We start from the raw sequence: 16804 nt of genomic DNA, 5'->3' as shown, positions 1-16804 counted from the left end.
TTGGAAGCTGCTGTCGCCGTGGTCACTGCCCCCCACCCAGCTCGTACACACATGGGCCTGCCACAAAAGGGCGCCCAAACTGTCGAGTGCACAAATGAGAGCGCACGTCTCAATTTTGTGAGTCAGGGCTGTGGCATGTCCATGGATTCCTCACTTGGTTTCTGCCGCTTTCTTTTCTGTTGAGAGTTGGAGTTAGTGGGGAACCTAGGAAGGTGCTGGGTTACGTGGGTCGGATTCCCTGTGTCGGATTCCCTGTGTCTTGGAAGTTGACCAGCTGGTTCCCACCTTGAGGAAAGCACTCGAGTTTTCTGGCTCTCCTGAGCCCTCTGTGGGAACCCTGTGGAAACTGCAGACAAGCTGCCACCTTTGGAGACCGCAGGCTTTTCCCCTCCCCAGGCTTTCCCTTCGGGGTGGTCCAGGGGCCTCTCTGAGGAGATGAAAGGAAGTAGTATCGTGAAATACTGGTCATTCTATGCTTCTAACATTAACAAATGATCAAAAAAAGAAAAATGGATGAATAGTGCTTTCTAATTCATTTTAGGGGAGCATGAGGCTGCGGCAAGGGCCTGCCCTGAGAGATCTGGAGGGGTTGATTGTTGATACTTTGAAGGCCTTTGTTAGTGGAATTCATTAAAAAGTTAACTTTCTTGAGAGGCTAGGGAGTAAACTTGGACCCCCCAGGATGAAAACCAGGGCAAGGATATTACGCACACCCTTTTCTGGAGCAGGGGACGCAGTCCTGCAGATGGAAAGCAGGTAGCGAAGGTGCGAGGGAGCAGAGGCCCATCTGCGCCTGGCGCAGCCGCAGAGCGTCCGGGACCCCGCCCCTAGTTTGAACGAGTGTGCACGGAGACACCTGGACAGACCTGCGAGTGCGTGTGATGCGCACCCTGGTTGAGGGGTCTGTTGGGCTTATTGTTTCCTTCTTCATGGCCCTGTGAACAGATATTGCCGGCGAGTTCAAAGAGCAGTTACAGGTACTGATTCCGTATATATTAAACCCCGCGAATTTGATGGAAAAGGAGATCAATGGCTCAAAAGTCACCTGCCGAGGGCTGTTGGAGTATTTTAAGGTAATTATGGGTTTTAATTATTAAAATGTTTGACTTTTGGTAAAACTGGTCTAGGTCAAACCGACTTGAATTTCAGTATTTCAAAGCTTAGGGGAAAGTTTCCTGGGGGGAACAGTGAGGGGCATTTTCAGACTCCCATGTCCTTCCCAGAACAGGCCACAGGGTGGCAGTATTGGTCTGAGAATCAAATGGGTGTTCTTTGCACTCTCAGAGGAGCGTTTACTGTGGCTAAAGGAAGCTTGTTCCTCAGGCAAGATGGTGTGCACAGGAGGTGGTTAGGAAGCAGCCGTGAGTAGGAGGAGACGGCACCTAGATGTGACACGGCCACCTCGAGGCAGACGGTCACTCTGCCCCGCAGGTAGTGGAGAGGCCAGCGAGCATGGGGAGCCCGGTGGGGTCGTAGCCTTGGTAGACGTGTGCTGCTGGAGAACGTTTCAGTNAACAGGCCACAGGGTGGCAGTATTGGTCTGAGAATCAAATGGGTGTTCTTTGCACTCTCAGAGGAGCGTTTACTGTGGCTAAAGGAAGCTTGTTCCTCAGGCAAGATGGTGTGCACAGGAGGTGGTTAGGAAGCAGCCGTGAGTAGGAGGAGACGGCACCTAGATGTGACACGGCCACCTCGAGGCGGACGGTCACTCTGCCCCGCAGGTAGTGGAGAGGCCAATGTGCATGGGGAGCCCGGTGGGATCGTAGCCTTGGTAGACGTGTGCTGCTGGAGAACGTTTCAGTCAACTAAACTGCTAACCTGCACGCGGAGGTGTGTTGTGGTTTCAGCTAATTCCTGGGTGTTGATCTAGGTCTTGAGGCAAATACAGTTGTTTGGTTACTCCTTCTACAAATTAAGAGCATGATTAATTATGACATGACATTTTTGGTCACTGTTTTTCTGTTTACATTTTAAGGCATACATTAAGATTTACCAAGGAGAAGATCTGCCTCACCCCAAGTCCATGCTTCAGGTATGCAGTTCTGGGACCCCCGGGTGACGCCTCTGATTGCCTGAGTCAGTGTGGGTCCAGAGCAACGTCCTTAAGGGGGCAGCGCTATGGCTCTGCTTCCCCATCCGGCGGAGCCCGGGCCTCGTCAGCGCGGCTCCCCCCCAGCAGCGCGGCTGCCTTCCGGCCCTCTCCTCTGTGTTTGTGGTGGGTCAGCGTATACAGAACGGCCTCTCCCTGGGCCTGGTCTCCCTGCCAAACGGACTGTGAGGACCGTTTTGTTACTCCCAGGTCAAGGTCACGAGAGACGGGTCCCTTTTTGGTCTTCTGACGTCTGCCGTGGGAGGACAGGCCCCGGTGTGTCCGTTAGGTGTCTGTTTACTACTGACTCGTCAGGTTTTGTATTTCCAATTAGTTTTACTTCCAACATTTGGTATTACCACAGTGTCATTTGATTAAAACATGATTTCTGGCTTTCATGTGCTGAACATGAAGTCATTGACTGCCGCACATTTATTCCTTTAGTAGAAAAACATGTTCACTCAGGAAATCGGAGCTTGGGATTGATGCTATAAAGACAATTTGTTTCCCTTTTTTGACTTACGGCTTTTTTAACATTTAATATTGAAGCAAAGGGCTCTGGCTAGTGCAGCTCAGTAGACTGGGTGCTGGCTTATGAACCAAAGGGTCGCCAGTTCGATTCCCAGTCAGGGCATATGCTTGGGTTGCAGGCCAGTTCCCAGCAGGGGGCATGTGAGAGGCAACCACACATTGATGTTTCTCTGTTTCTCCCTCCCTTCCCTCTCTAAAAATAAATAAATAAAATCTAAAAATTTTTGAAGCAAAGGAATTTTCACATGTATAGTTTATGATAAAGATTCTTACGTGGAAGAACATTTTTGGCAGAAAAAGCGTGTTTTATTTTATAAATTGGGCTATATGGAAACCTAAAAAATAGCAGGATAATAAAAAAGGAAGAATGGTGCATAAGGCGAGAGAAAAACTTTGGGTGCTTGTTTGTTAAGGAACGTTAAAGGGGGGTGTTACAGCTCACTCTTTCCTTTCTCAAAAGGCCACCGCCGAAGCCAACAATTTAGCAGCTGCGGCCTCTGCCAAGGACATTTATTACAACAGCATGGAAGAGGTATGGTGGGTGTGCATCTTAGTCTAAAACATCTATAACCCAGCTTCAAAGCCGCAACTTGACCCTGTTTACCATGTCTTAAGATGGTGAGGCAATAAGCTGTGAGCACGCAGGTCACCCTGGTCGTCGGGGCCTTGCACCTGGCAGTGTTTCCAGCCGAGGCTCTGCTGCGCACCATGGGTCTCACCCACCAGCATGCCCCTGGAATTCCCATGTTCTTTCAGAGGCAGTGAACCCAGACCGTATTGGTCTTGGTTGTCATTTTTAGTTAATTTCTAATATCTTAATATATTCTAGCTCTGGCTGGTGTGGCTCAGTGGATTGACCTGTGAACTGAAGGGTTGCCAGTTTGACTCCCAGTCAGGGCACATGCCTGGGTTGGGGGCCAGGTCCCCAGTGTGGGGCATGTGAGAGGCAACCACACATTGATGCTTCTCTCCCTCTCTTCCTTTCTTCCCCTTTGTCTAAAAATAAATAATTAAGCTCTTTTTTAAAAAAAGAAAGTGGTTAAACTTCTTTAAAAAATATTCTAAACTTTTTAGTGTTTTACTTTTTAAATTGTTTTTGGCCCTTGTGTTTGAAGGGATCATCAACACACTGTGTCTTTATTTTTTTTAGGTGTGTGGGGGAGAGAAACCATATTTGTCTCCAGACGTTCTAGAGGAGAAGCATGGTGAATTCAGACAGCTTGCTCTGGACCATTTTAAGAAGACCAAGAAGATGGGCGGGAAGGATTTTAGCCTTCGTTACCAGCAGGAGCTGGAGGAGGAGATCCGGGAACTCTACGAGAACTTCTGCAAGCACAACGGCAGCAAGAACATCTTCAACACCTTCCGCACCCCCGCCGTGCTCTTCGCGGGCATCGCAGCGTTGTACATCGCCTCGGGCCTCACCGGCTTCGTGGGGCTGGAGGTCGTGGCCCAGCTGTTCAACTGTATGGTTGGACTGCTGTTAATCGCGCTCCTCACCTGGGGCTACGTCAGGTACTCTGGTCAGTACCGGGAGCTGGGCGGAGCTATTGATTCTGGAGCCGCGTTTGTACTCGAGCAGGTGAGTGGTGCCGGCTGCAGCCTCAGGGTGACGGCTGACAGGCATCTGTGTTTCTACTGTTTGTGTTTGTAAAATGTCTCCATTGGAAGAGCTTCCTAGTGAAAGAAGGCATGGGAAACTCTCCCTGGCTGTTTTTTTTTTTGACTGATAAGCATGTTTTGTTGTCCTTCTTAGGATAATAATATTTAATTTTGATGTTTTGCTTTCATGCCTAATGATTACCTTTCAGTGCAAAAGTGTTCCAGCTCAGACACACTGTGTTCCTCCCGGAAACTTCAGACCGGGTGCTCTTCAGAGGCAACCCCTGCGCGGCTCCTCTTCCCACCCTGGGCTAATTAATCTGTTTTACTGAAAGCCAGAAGCTTTGAAAAATGGGAACTTGAACTTTCTGTTTTGAATCCTAGTAACGAATGGCATTTCTTTCACTCAGAATCTTGTAAAAAGCCAGTGGCTTTTGACATTCACGTAATGTCTAGGTTTGTGGACCCTTGCAACTCTTGACAGTTTCTTGTTTTGGTATCGTGAACAGGTAAGTTAAAAGCTCGTGGTGAATGAGCCCCAGGGGTGCCTGCCGCACCCCAATAACAGGGCAGAGGCTCGGCTAACTCTCTTGGGAGGCAGCTTCTGTCACAGGGTCCCCCCATCTTCATTTCCCTATTTTCTATAACGTAATGATGATACAGACCGAAATTTTTGCAAGTTTATCTGGACTTGCTCTCTCGATGCTGGGCTATACTTTCTCACTTACATGTTGGGTCCTGGACTTTTGCAGGCCACTTCCCACATTGGTAATTCCACTCAGGCTGCTGTGAGGGATGCGGTTGCCGGAAGACACCCCATGGATAAAAAGGCTCAGTAGCATCTTAGCAAGAGGATTCGACACGCAGCTGACCAGCCCCTGCTGATTTCTGGGTTTCGGCTGCAGCCACGGGTGCAGGCCCAGAGGGATGCGGGTGTGGGACCAGCCAGGAGGAGCCAGAACGTGACGCCAATACATGAATAGTCCTCTCCTGTGGTTTCAGATTCTTGAACTCACTTCCATTTCTAATGGAAGCATTTCTTTTCCTTTCTGGTGGCACAGATCCAAGCCTGTGTCTGCTTTCTTACTGCTCTCTGCTTTGTGCACTTTATGGGGAAAAAGCTAAAGGGAAAATGGAAATGCAGTTTTAAGCCCTTTCTGTGCCACTTTAGTGCCTTGGAAAAGGGAACCCGTGCTTCTGCGGCTTGATGGGGAGGGGCGGGCGGCCTCGGGAGCGGTCTGTGCGGGTGAAGCTTGTCCGTTCTTTCGTGCCTGGTCTGTTGAGAAGGGTTCCTTTTTGAAAAGTTTACAGAACTTGCAAAACTTTCAGAACTAAAGACTGAAAATGATGTCATTACACCTTTAAAATCTCATCATATCAGACTCCTGTTTGCCTCATGGCGTGGGGAAGTCATACCCTGTTTAAATCTACCATTCATTGACATTTCCCTGACCGGCTGTCAGTTTTGTTGGAACATCTTTTTTTTTTTGGCCTTTATTTCTGTCGCTTCTAGAGCAAACACGCCTTGAAAAGCCAGAGAGGCTCATAATGAAAGGAATGAGCTTGATAATTTTCTAAAAAGCTAGCGTTTAAATGAACCATGTGACCTCTCGTAGTCACTTGAACTTGTGCCTTGGCCAGACTCACCAGGTCTGGATTCCGATATGTGTTATGTGCGATTCCCACACAGCTGTCATTGGGAGGCTTTGATGTTGAGAACTCGGCGTGAGGTCAAAACTTGATTGCGAATTTGAGGAAAGACATTTCCCAACATCATGCCCTGTTTCCCATGACTTAGCAGTAAGTCGGTCTTTATCCAAAATGTTCCTGTGCATTTTCCTGTTCACTGGTGTTTTTAATAATGGGGCTAAAACTGTCCATTTTGTTTTTAGTGAGTCTTCCTTTATTTAACTTGACTTGACCTGTCTGCCAGCTTTAAAATGGCTCTGGCTTAGTAAGGACCAAAGCCCCGTCCAAATAAGGACACTGTCTAGAAGTAGCTGAGAATTCTTTTGTTAACCTTGACTGTGTGATAAAAATTTATCTGTTAGTTGCCTCTTCCTTTGATTTATAATGGTGAAATATTGTGGGTTTTAAGACTTCTAAAATTTGCCTGCACGTATTTATATAAACAGTCAGGTGTGTGAGCCTTAATTCTGAAGATAATTTAATTTTTGTGGGAGGGAGGGAGGTAGGAAGACTTAGGCAAAATCCAAGTAAATTCTGTATATGTGAAGTATGAATGGAAGGTGGGAAAAAGAAAGTTTCTTCTAGCGTATAATCTATTAAATCATTTTTTGACCACTTTAACAGTTTACCATTCAAGTATTTTTATAAGTCCTGAATTAATTCCAAGCATTTTATATTTTTTCATATTTGCATGCTGTCTTGCCCTGAAGTTCTTGCTATTTTATTCACTTGTTAAATTTTTGAAAAATTCCTATTTGTTCTAAAAACTGTCTACCTGCATATCAGTGATGCTTAGCTTTGACTGTTAATTGAAAACTTACTTTTGAAAATTTAGTGGATTTTCAAGTGGCCTCTCATATTCCTGAAGGTTCACGCTTAGTAGCTAAAAGCTGTACAGGTGTTAATTAAAAACAAACCTGCAAAATCTCTCGAGTTCAAATGGAAAACATCAGTGTGATGGATGGTGTTTCGCTAGAACCGAAGTGCAGATACTGGGTTTAATAAACTTGTGTTTCCATGCTGTACTTTTTGCTTAAAAAAACCTTACAAATGCTGAGATACTTTGGATGCATTTTATAAAAATATTTATAGATTTCAAAATAATTGTCTAGATTGGTCCTACTTTTAATGGTGAGAAAAGGATGTGTCGAAAACTTATTTTAATACTAAAATAATAGATTTTTTTAAAGTAAAAAAACACAATAATGTGTGATTCAATGGCATCTTAGGATTTATTTGCTCTTTAAATTCACCATTTCTATTTTGATCTTAAAGGAATAATTTGATTTAATTACGCCAGGAAGCCTTAATTTTTTTGGTCTTTATTAACCTTCTGTCTCTGAAACGTGTTTATAAGGTTTTCTCAGGATTCTTCTGAGTTTTCTTTGGCCTCTTTCTAACAGTGAACCCATAATTTTATATTGTCTTTTTAGTGTGGGATGCATTCTCATCATTGTTGGCCTAAAGTAGTCCTGGGCAGGTTTATAACCGGGTGGAAGAGAATGTCCTTTACCTCTTCCCTTCCCTCAGCCTTGAGTCTGTGGGTCGGAGCCGTCACTTGGGGTTCAGACTCTGTTTGCTCAGTGTGTCGCCCTGCCTGCCCTCCCGGGGGCCTCTCCACACAGCGTTCGCCACCGTGTGCGGACACGCTCCTGTTAGCGTGTGAGAGGAGGCTCCGACATTTTCCAATAAAACCCTTTTCAGGAGAGGTTGAATGGTTTTTTTAAATACTTACAATTAGCTTAGAGTAAAAGTAATAGGATGAGCATGTTGGTTCTTTCACTGAGACATGTTCCAGATGGGCGTGTGGACAAAAGGAGGGCGACGGCCCCGTGGTCACGCGTGGCGGTGCATTCTCAGGCGCAGCCCTCGGAGACACCGTCGGCCCCGGGCGCGTCTGTGTCTGACACGTGCTGTGCGTTTGCTGACACTGCCTGTGAATGTTGGCTTTGCTTTGCCTGTTACCACTTCTTTTACGCAAAGTAAAGTGCTTTGGGCAGACGGCCAAGCTGCCTGGCGTTGGCAGTGCGTTTCTTAGGCAGTCACGCCCAGTGACAGTCGGCCAGCAGCGGTGGTGCCCTGGGCTGGGGCACTGGGGTGTGTGCACGGGTTTGTGAGAATTGTGTGGAGATACTGGGTGAACTGATTTAAGTTCAGGCAGAAGCAATAAAAGGTTTTATATGTTTCCCAGAGGGGTGTGTGTGTGTGTGTGTGTGTGTGTGTTTGTAAATAACTTACATGGACCCTGGCTAGTATGTCTCAGTGGATTGAGTGCTGGCCTGTGAACCAAAGGGTCGCCAGTTCGATTCCCAGTCAGGGTCCATGCCTGGGTTGCAGGCCAGGTCCCCAGTGGGGGCATACGAGAGGCAACCACACATTGATGTTTCTCTCCCGCTCTTCCTCCCTCCCTCCCTCCCTCCCTTCCTTCCACTATCTACAAATAAATAAATAAATAAGAATAAATAAATAAATATTTCAATATATATATATATATATATAATTTACATGAAGTCTTCATGATACTTTTTCTTTAGTCCCATAGAACTATTGAAACTCAGATGGGCCTGCATCAGCCCGGCTTACATTTAGATCCAACGAGATTTTAGCCAAGGGAAAGGGCGTCATGAAGACGAACTTCAGTTGCAAGAGTGCAGTCTGTCTGTGTGAGTGGTTTTTGAAACGGCGTTAAGGACCCCACTGTAAAAAAACCACTTGTGATTGGAGAGTGTTTTCTCACGTTCAATCACACCGAAGCTGTGTTTTGGGGAGTCCTTTTGTACCCTGGAGTGCGTAAGACTGACCTGGGATTCTGGTTTTAAACAGTTCAAATTCCCAGCTTCATACTGAGCAAGGGGTTGCCCCAGTTGGTTTGGGCCGTGTCCGGGAGCCCCGACTTCCACACACAGTATTGCAGGTGGTGCAGAGACGCCACCGTGTGGTGGGAAAGTGCAATTCAGTGCGGTCCGCAGGCCAGTGGAGGCTTTTGCATGCGGTTCAGGTGAGGTGTCTGCCAGGTGCCGCCTCTGAGGGTTTGCACCGTGTGGGATGGCCGGTAAGGGTGCCTGCAGTCGAGAGCATTTGCCGAGCTCCTTAAAGCTGTTTTTCAAAGTTGGGATGTCATAGTGCCTTCTCTGAAAAAATGAATGTACAAGTATTCTGTTTACTAGCAGGTAAAATTAGGATTAAACAAAACTATTTTGAAAGTCATGTTTCTGTTTTAAAAGACGAAATTCAGCACTGTGACTTGAATCACCGAGTCACGCACAGAAAACCTTAAGCCATAAATAAGAATAATGAACAGGAAGGAAGGAGAGGATCATAACTTGGAAAGTTAGCGACAAAGGTAACCCACAGTAGGAACTTCCAAAACGCATCTAGGGGCAGAAACATTTGAAAAAATTTTTATGTTCCAGAAGTAAAATTTAAAAGTAGTGTTCTTAAGACCAAGGGGAGGTTGACTTTGACCCCCAAAGCTTTCCAATGTGGATGAATAAACGTGTCAGGGACTAAAGCCCTAAAGGAGTTAATGATGATCTTGAACATACGCTCTTTTTCTTCTCGGATTTTTAAAAAATTAACTTGCCCTGGCCAGGTGGCTGAGTTGGTTAGAGCGCTGTCCTGATACGCCAAGGTTGCAGGTTCGATCCCTGGTCAAATAAGAATCAACCAGTGACTGTGTAAATAAGTGGAACAACAAATTGATATCTCTGTCTTCCTCTCTCTCTAGAATCAATAAATTTTTAAAAATGACTTGTGAAAAACACTTTGTCCTATACCCTTTAAAATGGCTTTAAAATTTGATATACTTTTAAAAAGTGCAATAGGATGCAATTATGCTGTTAGTATATTAAAAGCATGTTTCTGTTTCTTAGGTATAAGGTCATTTAATGGAATAAAGATCACAGCATCGTGTCCGTGTGTGTTTAATTTTTTTCCTTTAACATGGGGAGATCCGTGGAACAGGTCTGGGCTGGGCAAAGCAAAGAGGATACCAAGAAGAGGACAACTGGTCAAACGCACTGGCATAGGCTGGGGCAGGCGGTGCTGGTGCCGGTGGTTCTTACAATCAAGTGCAAGTCGTACGTGCAGTAGGTAACATGCAACTTCTGAGGAACTTTGAATCTGCCACACTGCCCTGTGGTCGTCCCACCTGGACCCAGCTGGTTAAATGGTTTCCCTTTGGGGCAGGGTGAGGTACCGCCCCTGAAAACTTGACCGTTCGTTGGCCACCTTGGAGGCCGTGAGGAGGTTGCACAGAGCTGCTCATGTATTGACTCATCACTGGATAGGCCCTACTGGGCCCTACAGTAAAAGATACTTCTCCCCAGTTTGAAACACCCTGGGCAGTAGCTGCTGTCCATCCACCCATCCATCCCTGGCAGTCCTGGGTCAGGCGCCGTGCTGGCGTTACACTGAGTGTGGTTTAGCGGGGAAGGGGCAGACCTCTAAGCTGCTGTGATTTGCAGAGTGGTGAAAACTAGGCGCCCCCGGCAGAGTGGTGATGCAGCCCTATGAGCCCGGGAGAAGGGAAGATCCAATGGGGAAAGTGGCCTTGCGTGGATGGCGAGGGGTCAAGCAAACTGGCTTGTTTTTGCCCTGTTGGCATTCTTGCCTTTCATGACCATATGTCAGTTTGCCAGAAAGAAATCCCAACTCAATTTTATTTTTTAAAAAGATTGTGTTTATTTTTAGGGAGAGGGGAAGGGAAGGAGAAAGGGAGGGAGAGAAACATTGATGTGCAAGAGATACAGCAATTGGTTGCCTCTCACACGCTCCCAGCTGCGGACCTGGCCCACAATGCAGGCATGTGCCATGACTGGGAATCGAACCACCAACCTTTTGGTTCACAGGCTGGCACTCGATCCACTGAGCCACACCAGCCAGAGGCAACTGAAATTTTTAAAGAAGAAAGGGTAACTGGGAAAATGTTTCTTGTAACTGGATGTCTAGGAGTAAAACCTACAAAAGACATGGGAAGGATTCAAATGTCAACAGGCTGTTTTCTCAGAGTCTGCAGTGGTGGAATGATCTGTTCTGCCAGGATTTCCTTTGTGCTGCAGGGCAGGGTAGGCACAGATGGTTCCACGCTTACATCATCCCACTTTTGTGTCCCCAGAGGAAGGCACTGTTAACTGACCCACTGCCTATTTAAAAACCTGTCTGTGTACATAGCTTCATCCTTGAGAACGCTTCAGACTGCTCTGGTCTTGGGGCATATGCTCCTTCCGGGGCCAATCAGTAGCCGGGGGGCTTGGGCACAGGTGTTGCCAGTCAGGGTGATAGGGTGATGTGATTGGCAGCTCCCCCAGAACCCCACGGTCACCAAATGAAAGCCTGCTGGACAGACGAGAAGCAGTGTCCACAACAGCTGCCCGTTGCCCGGCCTGGCCATTTGACGCGGCAGAAGGAGAGAACCCGGAACACTGCAGGAGCGGTCCTTGAAGGGGGAGTAGAGGTGCTTATGCTGAACACTTCGTGCACTATGAGCTCTTCGGGGTCTCAACGAGGATTTGTTCTTGCCTCTCAGTAGGACTTGAGGGGTTGCAGAGGGGGTAGGCGGTTCAGGAGGAAGTTATATTTCATCTTCCTTTCAGAAAAGTTTGATTTTGTTCATTCAGAGAGAACTGTTGAAGTCGATGCGTCCCAAAGCCTCACCAGTGCGGCCTGGGCGTTTGGACAAAGCCGGTGGCTGATGGAGCATGTTTCCGGGAGCAGCTCCCTTTCCGACAGATGCTGATAAGCAACAGAAACCTGCGTGTTATTGCCAAATACTCCCATGGTCCTGCTCCTTGTGTGTAAAGCAGCAGTGCAAACAGCCTCCCCCTTAAAAAAAAAAGATTTTACTTATTTATTTTAGAGAGAGGGGAAGGGAGAGAAAAAGGGAGAGAAAGATTGATGTGAAGTGATTGGTTACCTCTCACCTGCACCCCAACCCGGGGGCGGGGGTTGGCTGAGGCCTCAACCCAGGCACGAGCCCTGTCCAGGAATTGGGGCGACGCTCACCCACTGAGCCATGCTGGCCAAGGCTGTACAGCCTCCCTTCAACACCATAGCTGCCTGCCCACTCTCCCCAAACCCCCTCTCTTCTGCCCTGGCCTTGCTCCCTCCACTCCCAGCTTCCTGCTCAGAATCCCCGCAGGGCATTTAGCTTTGTGCCATTTTCTCCCACTTTCTCAGTTACTCCTTCCTTGGAGACTTGGCAAAACCGTGGTTTCTCCGGGAGGAACCATCCTCCCTCTGAAGACAGAGAACGGAGAGATTGCAAGTCATCAAACATTCATACCTCCCTCTCACAGGGTTCCATGGCCATGGCCATGGCTGCAGAAAAGACTGGAGGCTTCAGAGGTGGGCGACAGTTGCACCCTGGCCTGGTAGTCCACCTGCACAGCGGTGACAATATGAGATGGGGTTGAGGACGATCCTGCTGGCAGTGCTGGTGTCCTGTGGTAGCTTCCTGGGCCTGGTGCCTTCCTTAACAGGGCTCCCCTTCTGAGAGCTGCTTGGCAGGTGACAATGTATTGGGTTGGCCAAGAAGTTCATCAGTTCTTTTCGTAGGACACAGCTCCAGTAGCACTTGGTTGTCTTTAACTTCATTTGCAACTATTTTGTTAGATTGTATGGTAACAGCTGTCACATCAGCGTGCATTTAAACAAACAAAATTGCTAAATTTTTGTGCAGCCATTTGAATATTGAAAGTGGAAGAAAATATGCAACGGTTTTGACATATTATGCTTTATTAGTTCAAGAAAGATAAAATGCCATTGGAATGCAAAAAGAAAGATTTGTACAGTGTATGGAGAAGCTATGACTGATCGAACGTATCAAAAGTGGTTTGCAAAGTTTCCTGGTGCTATTGACATTGTGGCCAAAAAACTTTTTGCCGTGGGGCTGCCTTATGCACGGGAAGATGTTTAGCAGCAGCTCTGGCCTCGACCCACCAGAAGCCAATAGCAGGAGACAGCTGACATCTTCAAAATATCCAAATCAATAAAGTTGTTGGTGAAACTGAAAAACGTGTCTTTTATTTTATGGAAAAAACCTAAATGGACTGCTTGGCCAACCCTGCCCCTCTTGACGCTTTTGTTTGGTTTTTCTTAGCACAGAAACAGGACATGAAAAAAAAGGGAAAAGGAGGGAATGTGCCATTTGAGCAAAACCGAAGCGCCCCATCCTGGGTTTGGATGGCCCGGCAGCTTGTCTCTTGCTCCACGCGCATGGCACTCTGCTGGGTGTGTAGTCACGCACAGAACTTGCTTGTAGTCACGCTCGTGGCACTTGCTTATATTGCCTCTGACTGTCCTTGTTGGGAAGCTGATGAATAGCGTGTGGTGTGCATGAGCATATGCCTTCCCTCATGCTAATAACACAGTTACCACATGCCTGACACAGGGCTCCGCACTTTATAAGATCGTTCCATTTTTCCTCTCCTTATGGGAGTTTTTATTTTTTATTATTTTTAAAAGATTTTACTTATTTATTTTCACAGAGAGGAAAAGGGAGGGAGAAAGAGAGGGAGAGAAACATCGATCGATGGGAGAGAGAAACATTCGTCAGTTGTCTCTTGCCTGTCCCTACCTGGGGACCTGGCCCGCATCCCAGGCATGTGCCCTGACAGGGAACTGAACCGGTGACCTTTCAGTTCTCAGGCCAGTGCTCAGCCCACTGAGCCACACCAGCCAGGGCTCCCTCTGGGGAATTTAGTTTTACACATCATCTTACACATTGTAGGGTATCATCATCACTCCATTTGCAGATGAACAAACTGAGGCTCAGAGAGGGAAGGGGGCCTGGATCCTGTAGCTAGCAAGTGGCAGGGCCAGCGTTTGGCCCAAGCATCCTGATTCTAAGGCTTGTTGCTGGCTGGGAGTGGGGGGAACAGGGAGATGGACAGGAGATCCTGATTCTAAGGCTTGTTGCTGGCTGGGAGTGGGGGGAACAGGGAGATGGACAGGAGCTGGTTCTCCCCTGGTGGAGTCACAGCAGGGTGCAGAGGGAGGGCCTGTGTTTGGTCATTTCATTCATTCACTCATTCATTCATGAGATGGCTATCGTGTGCCAGCTTTGGGGGGCTATCTAACAGCTTAAGACCCCATAGTTAAGGCTGTGGCCTGGTAGCTCAGTTGGTTAGAGCATCATCCAGATATGTCTAAGGTTTTGGTTATATCCCCATCAGGGCACATACAAGAAAGAACCAATAAGTAGCATAAATAAGTAGAATAACAAATTGGCATTTCTGTCTCTAAAACAAACAAACAAACAAGACCCAATAGTTCGAAGTACTTTCACTCTGCAGACCCTTTGTCTTCTGAGGCCTTTAAAATGTAATATAGTCTTAAACTATAAGCCCCCCCTAGTGGAGAAGATAAATCGCTAACACTTCAGTGTGATGTGTATACAGGGACCCTGCAAAAAACACCGTTCTTGAACGTGGGTGGGGCGGCCCGCAGATCGCCTGTAGGTGAGGCGCAGAGGCGGTGGCCTGGGAGCCTTCTGCGCAGGGGCCGGCGCAGGAGAGGCCCAGGGTGAGTGGGAGGCCTCCGCTGGAGCAGGCGGCCGGTGGCCAGGGCCGGAAGCTCTGCGAAGCTCTCATTAGCCAGAAAGTCGGGGAGGGGCCGGGTGACCTCACGCGGGTCAGGACTCCGCGTCCTTAAAATCCCGTCCCTTTGCCGCCGCGGCCGTGCTGCCTCCCAAATCGCGAGGTGGGTGGAGTGGTTCTTCCCAGGACCCGAGGAAGGGCGAGATGACGGGGTGGTCCTCCCGTCCCCGAGGGAGCTGTGGGAGACGGAGAAGTTGGGGGGGAGGCCGGAGCCAACAAGTTGGCGAGCCCCTGTCGCCTCCTAGCACCGCGGGCGGGGTGGCGCCACCGACTGGCTGGCGACGCTCGCAGCGCTCCCTGCAGCCTCGCCCCCCCTCCCCGGCCCCCACCTCTTGGGTATCTGGGGAGCCTCCCCTGCCCCCATGGAGGGGTTCATTCCGTCCGTCACAGCCCCCGGCAGGACACGGAGGGGGCAGGCGAGGGACTCCAAGGGAGGGATCGGAGACCAACCTCACGGTCTCCCTGCCAGAAGCTGGGGTCTTGGGGACACTACGACCTGTTAATGACTTCATGAACCCCTGCTCCCCCTGCCTCAGGCATTTACGCAGCTGATAAAGCGAGCTCCAGCCTGAAACTGAGGGTCCACAGCAGGAAAGAAGATGCGGGCGCCTATTGTAAGTGTGGGGCGGGCGTGGACTGGGGCCGGGCCGATTTAGTGGTGGCTCATCCTGGAGCCAGAGTTCTCAGTGCAGAGGGGGCTCCTTGAGGATGCGGGGCCACCCCTCTATCCGCCCCTCTATCCGCCCTGGGGGTCACGTGGCAGACGTGGGCCAGGGGGCACCTGCTGGAGTGGTCTCAGCACTTGAACTTCCCTGGGCAGGTTTAAAAACAACTCTCACCCTCGCAGACAGAAGGGGGCAGCGAGGTACGCCTTGCTCTGCGGAGGTCCCGGGCTGCTCTCCCGAGTCGGACCACAACCCTGGACTGGCTCCTGGGGTTAAGCGCCAGGGGCTGGCCTGCTGCCCCCGGCTCCCCCTGGGGTCTGATCACAGTGGCTTTTTCTGGTCTCAGTTGATGCATCTCTTGACCCACCCTGTCAGCAATTCCCCAGCTTTCGCTTTCCATTTTTCTAACCTGTGATGTGGTCCAGAAACCATAAAGGGGCCCAGCAAGTGCTTCCTTTCAGTTTTGCACTTCTGGGTGCAGGGGGGTTCAGAGGGCCGGCTATTGCAGGGCGGGGCACCTGTGGTCTGTCCCCCCACCCCCAGCACCTAGCTGTAGGACTTCCATCAAGTCTCTAGTCCATTCTGTTTCCCTGAGTGAGGGTTTTATGACTTAATACTTACGAGTGTTCAGAACAGTGCTTTGCACACATATGAAGTGCTCAATCATGATTCACTATTGCTATTACTATTATTACTACTATTACTATTTTAATCCATGTAAATGGCTTCACAGGTGCCTAGCATGAGGATGTATGTTACCTGTATATCTGACGCTCAGAGTGGTCACTTTTAAATATCCCTGTCCCCCCTCTGACAGCCTAGTTTTCAGTAATAATAATGAAATGAATAATAATAATGTCCAGCAAAGGAAACAATGCACATTTTATTAAGCTTTGTCTAGGAACTCATGCCAGTGAAAAAATAAAAAAACGAAAAATAAAGTAAATGTCATAGAGAAAAATAGAAAAAAGTAATGGATTGATCGTTTTTAATGGCTTTTATGTATTTTTGAAAGAAACTTATTCTTACGTATAGGTTGGTCACAGGAATAAATTAACATTACAGTTTCTGCTTTGGAACTTTAACTTCTGAAAAGTCATCCATGACTCTGTCAAAGTTGTCCTCTGCATATTCATGCTCACAATTCGGGAGAGCGAGGTTCGTCAGTCCTCTGTGCTCACAGCTGATTGAAGAACGCTTTATTAATTTCAATTTCAAGAGCTTCTCTCATATGAAACAACAGGTATACAATTAGGAAGAGCCTTAAACATTAGGATAAGTTTGTCAGGTTCGTAAAAAAAACCCTCAGATCATAATACATCCCAGAGATTGCAATACTGCCTATAGTCTTATTTTTTTAAAAATTCAATTCTGGTAGCTTTTAAATATCTTCCCATTTCAAACACTTTCCCTAAAACACCTTCACCAGAAAATTCGTCATAAGTTTTTTAACTTATTTGGCACAAGTCTCCCATGTGTTTGCTCCTCTGCGCAGCGCAGAGGACATGCAGCCGAAGCTGACGCTTGGGCGTGGCCGTGGCTGCTGAGCCCGAGTCTAGCGTTTGGTGAAAACGGCCCAGCTTTCAGCCACTTCTGTTTGGGTTCCTTCTGGCACCGGGAGAGCAGACTCT

The 16804-nt window shown here is 48.1% G+C and overlaps 2 protein-coding genes across 9 annotated transcripts in view; both read left to right on the top strand.

The window, feature by feature from the left end:
- ATL3 (atlastin GTPase 3) overlaps positions 1 to 7060 on the top strand; it is a 33746-nt gene extending 26686 nt beyond the window's left edge. For all 5 annotated transcript variants that reach the window (XM_037052991.1, XM_037052993.1, XM_037052989.1 and 2 more), the window contains 5 exons: positions 946 to 1073; positions 1976 to 2032; positions 3081 to 3152; positions 3771 to 4202; positions 4975 to 7060. In XM_037052991.1, the coding sequence (XP_036908886.1) occupies positions 946 to 1073; positions 1976 to 2032; positions 3081 to 3152; positions 3771 to 4202; positions 4975 to 5061 (776 nt within the window). In that variant the 3' untranslated portion in view covers positions 5062 to 7060. The remainder of the gene's footprint in view (positions 1 to 945; positions 1074 to 1975; positions 2033 to 3080; positions 3153 to 3770; positions 4203 to 4974) is intronic.
- A 7319-nt stretch (positions 7061 to 14379) lies between these two features.
- Positions 14380 to 16804, top strand: part of LOC118991645 (phospholipase A and acyltransferase 3) — a 28708-nt gene continuing 26283 nt past the window's right edge. The window contains exons 1-2 of one of the 4 annotated variants that reach the window (XM_037052986.1): positions 14380 to 14434; positions 15045 to 15122. In XM_037052986.1, the coding sequence (XP_036908881.1) occupies positions 15108 to 15122 (15 nt within the window). In that variant the 5' untranslated portion in view covers positions 14380 to 14434; positions 15045 to 15107. The other 3 variants (XM_037052987.1, XM_037052984.1, XM_037052985.1) reach the window with 3 other exon arrangements.

The sequence above is a fragment of the Sturnira hondurensis genome, unplaced genomic scaffold, assembly GCF_014824575.4.
Source record: "Sturnira hondurensis isolate 20B ecotype Veracruz unplaced genomic scaffold, ASM1482457v3 Scaffold0007797, whole genome shotgun sequence".
NCBI classification, from domain to species: Eukaryota; Metazoa; Chordata; class Mammalia; order Chiroptera; family Phyllostomidae; genus Sturnira; species Sturnira hondurensis.
The sequence above is the reverse complement of the archived record's forward strand: the minus strand, read 5'-3'. Positions and strand labels throughout refer to the sequence as shown.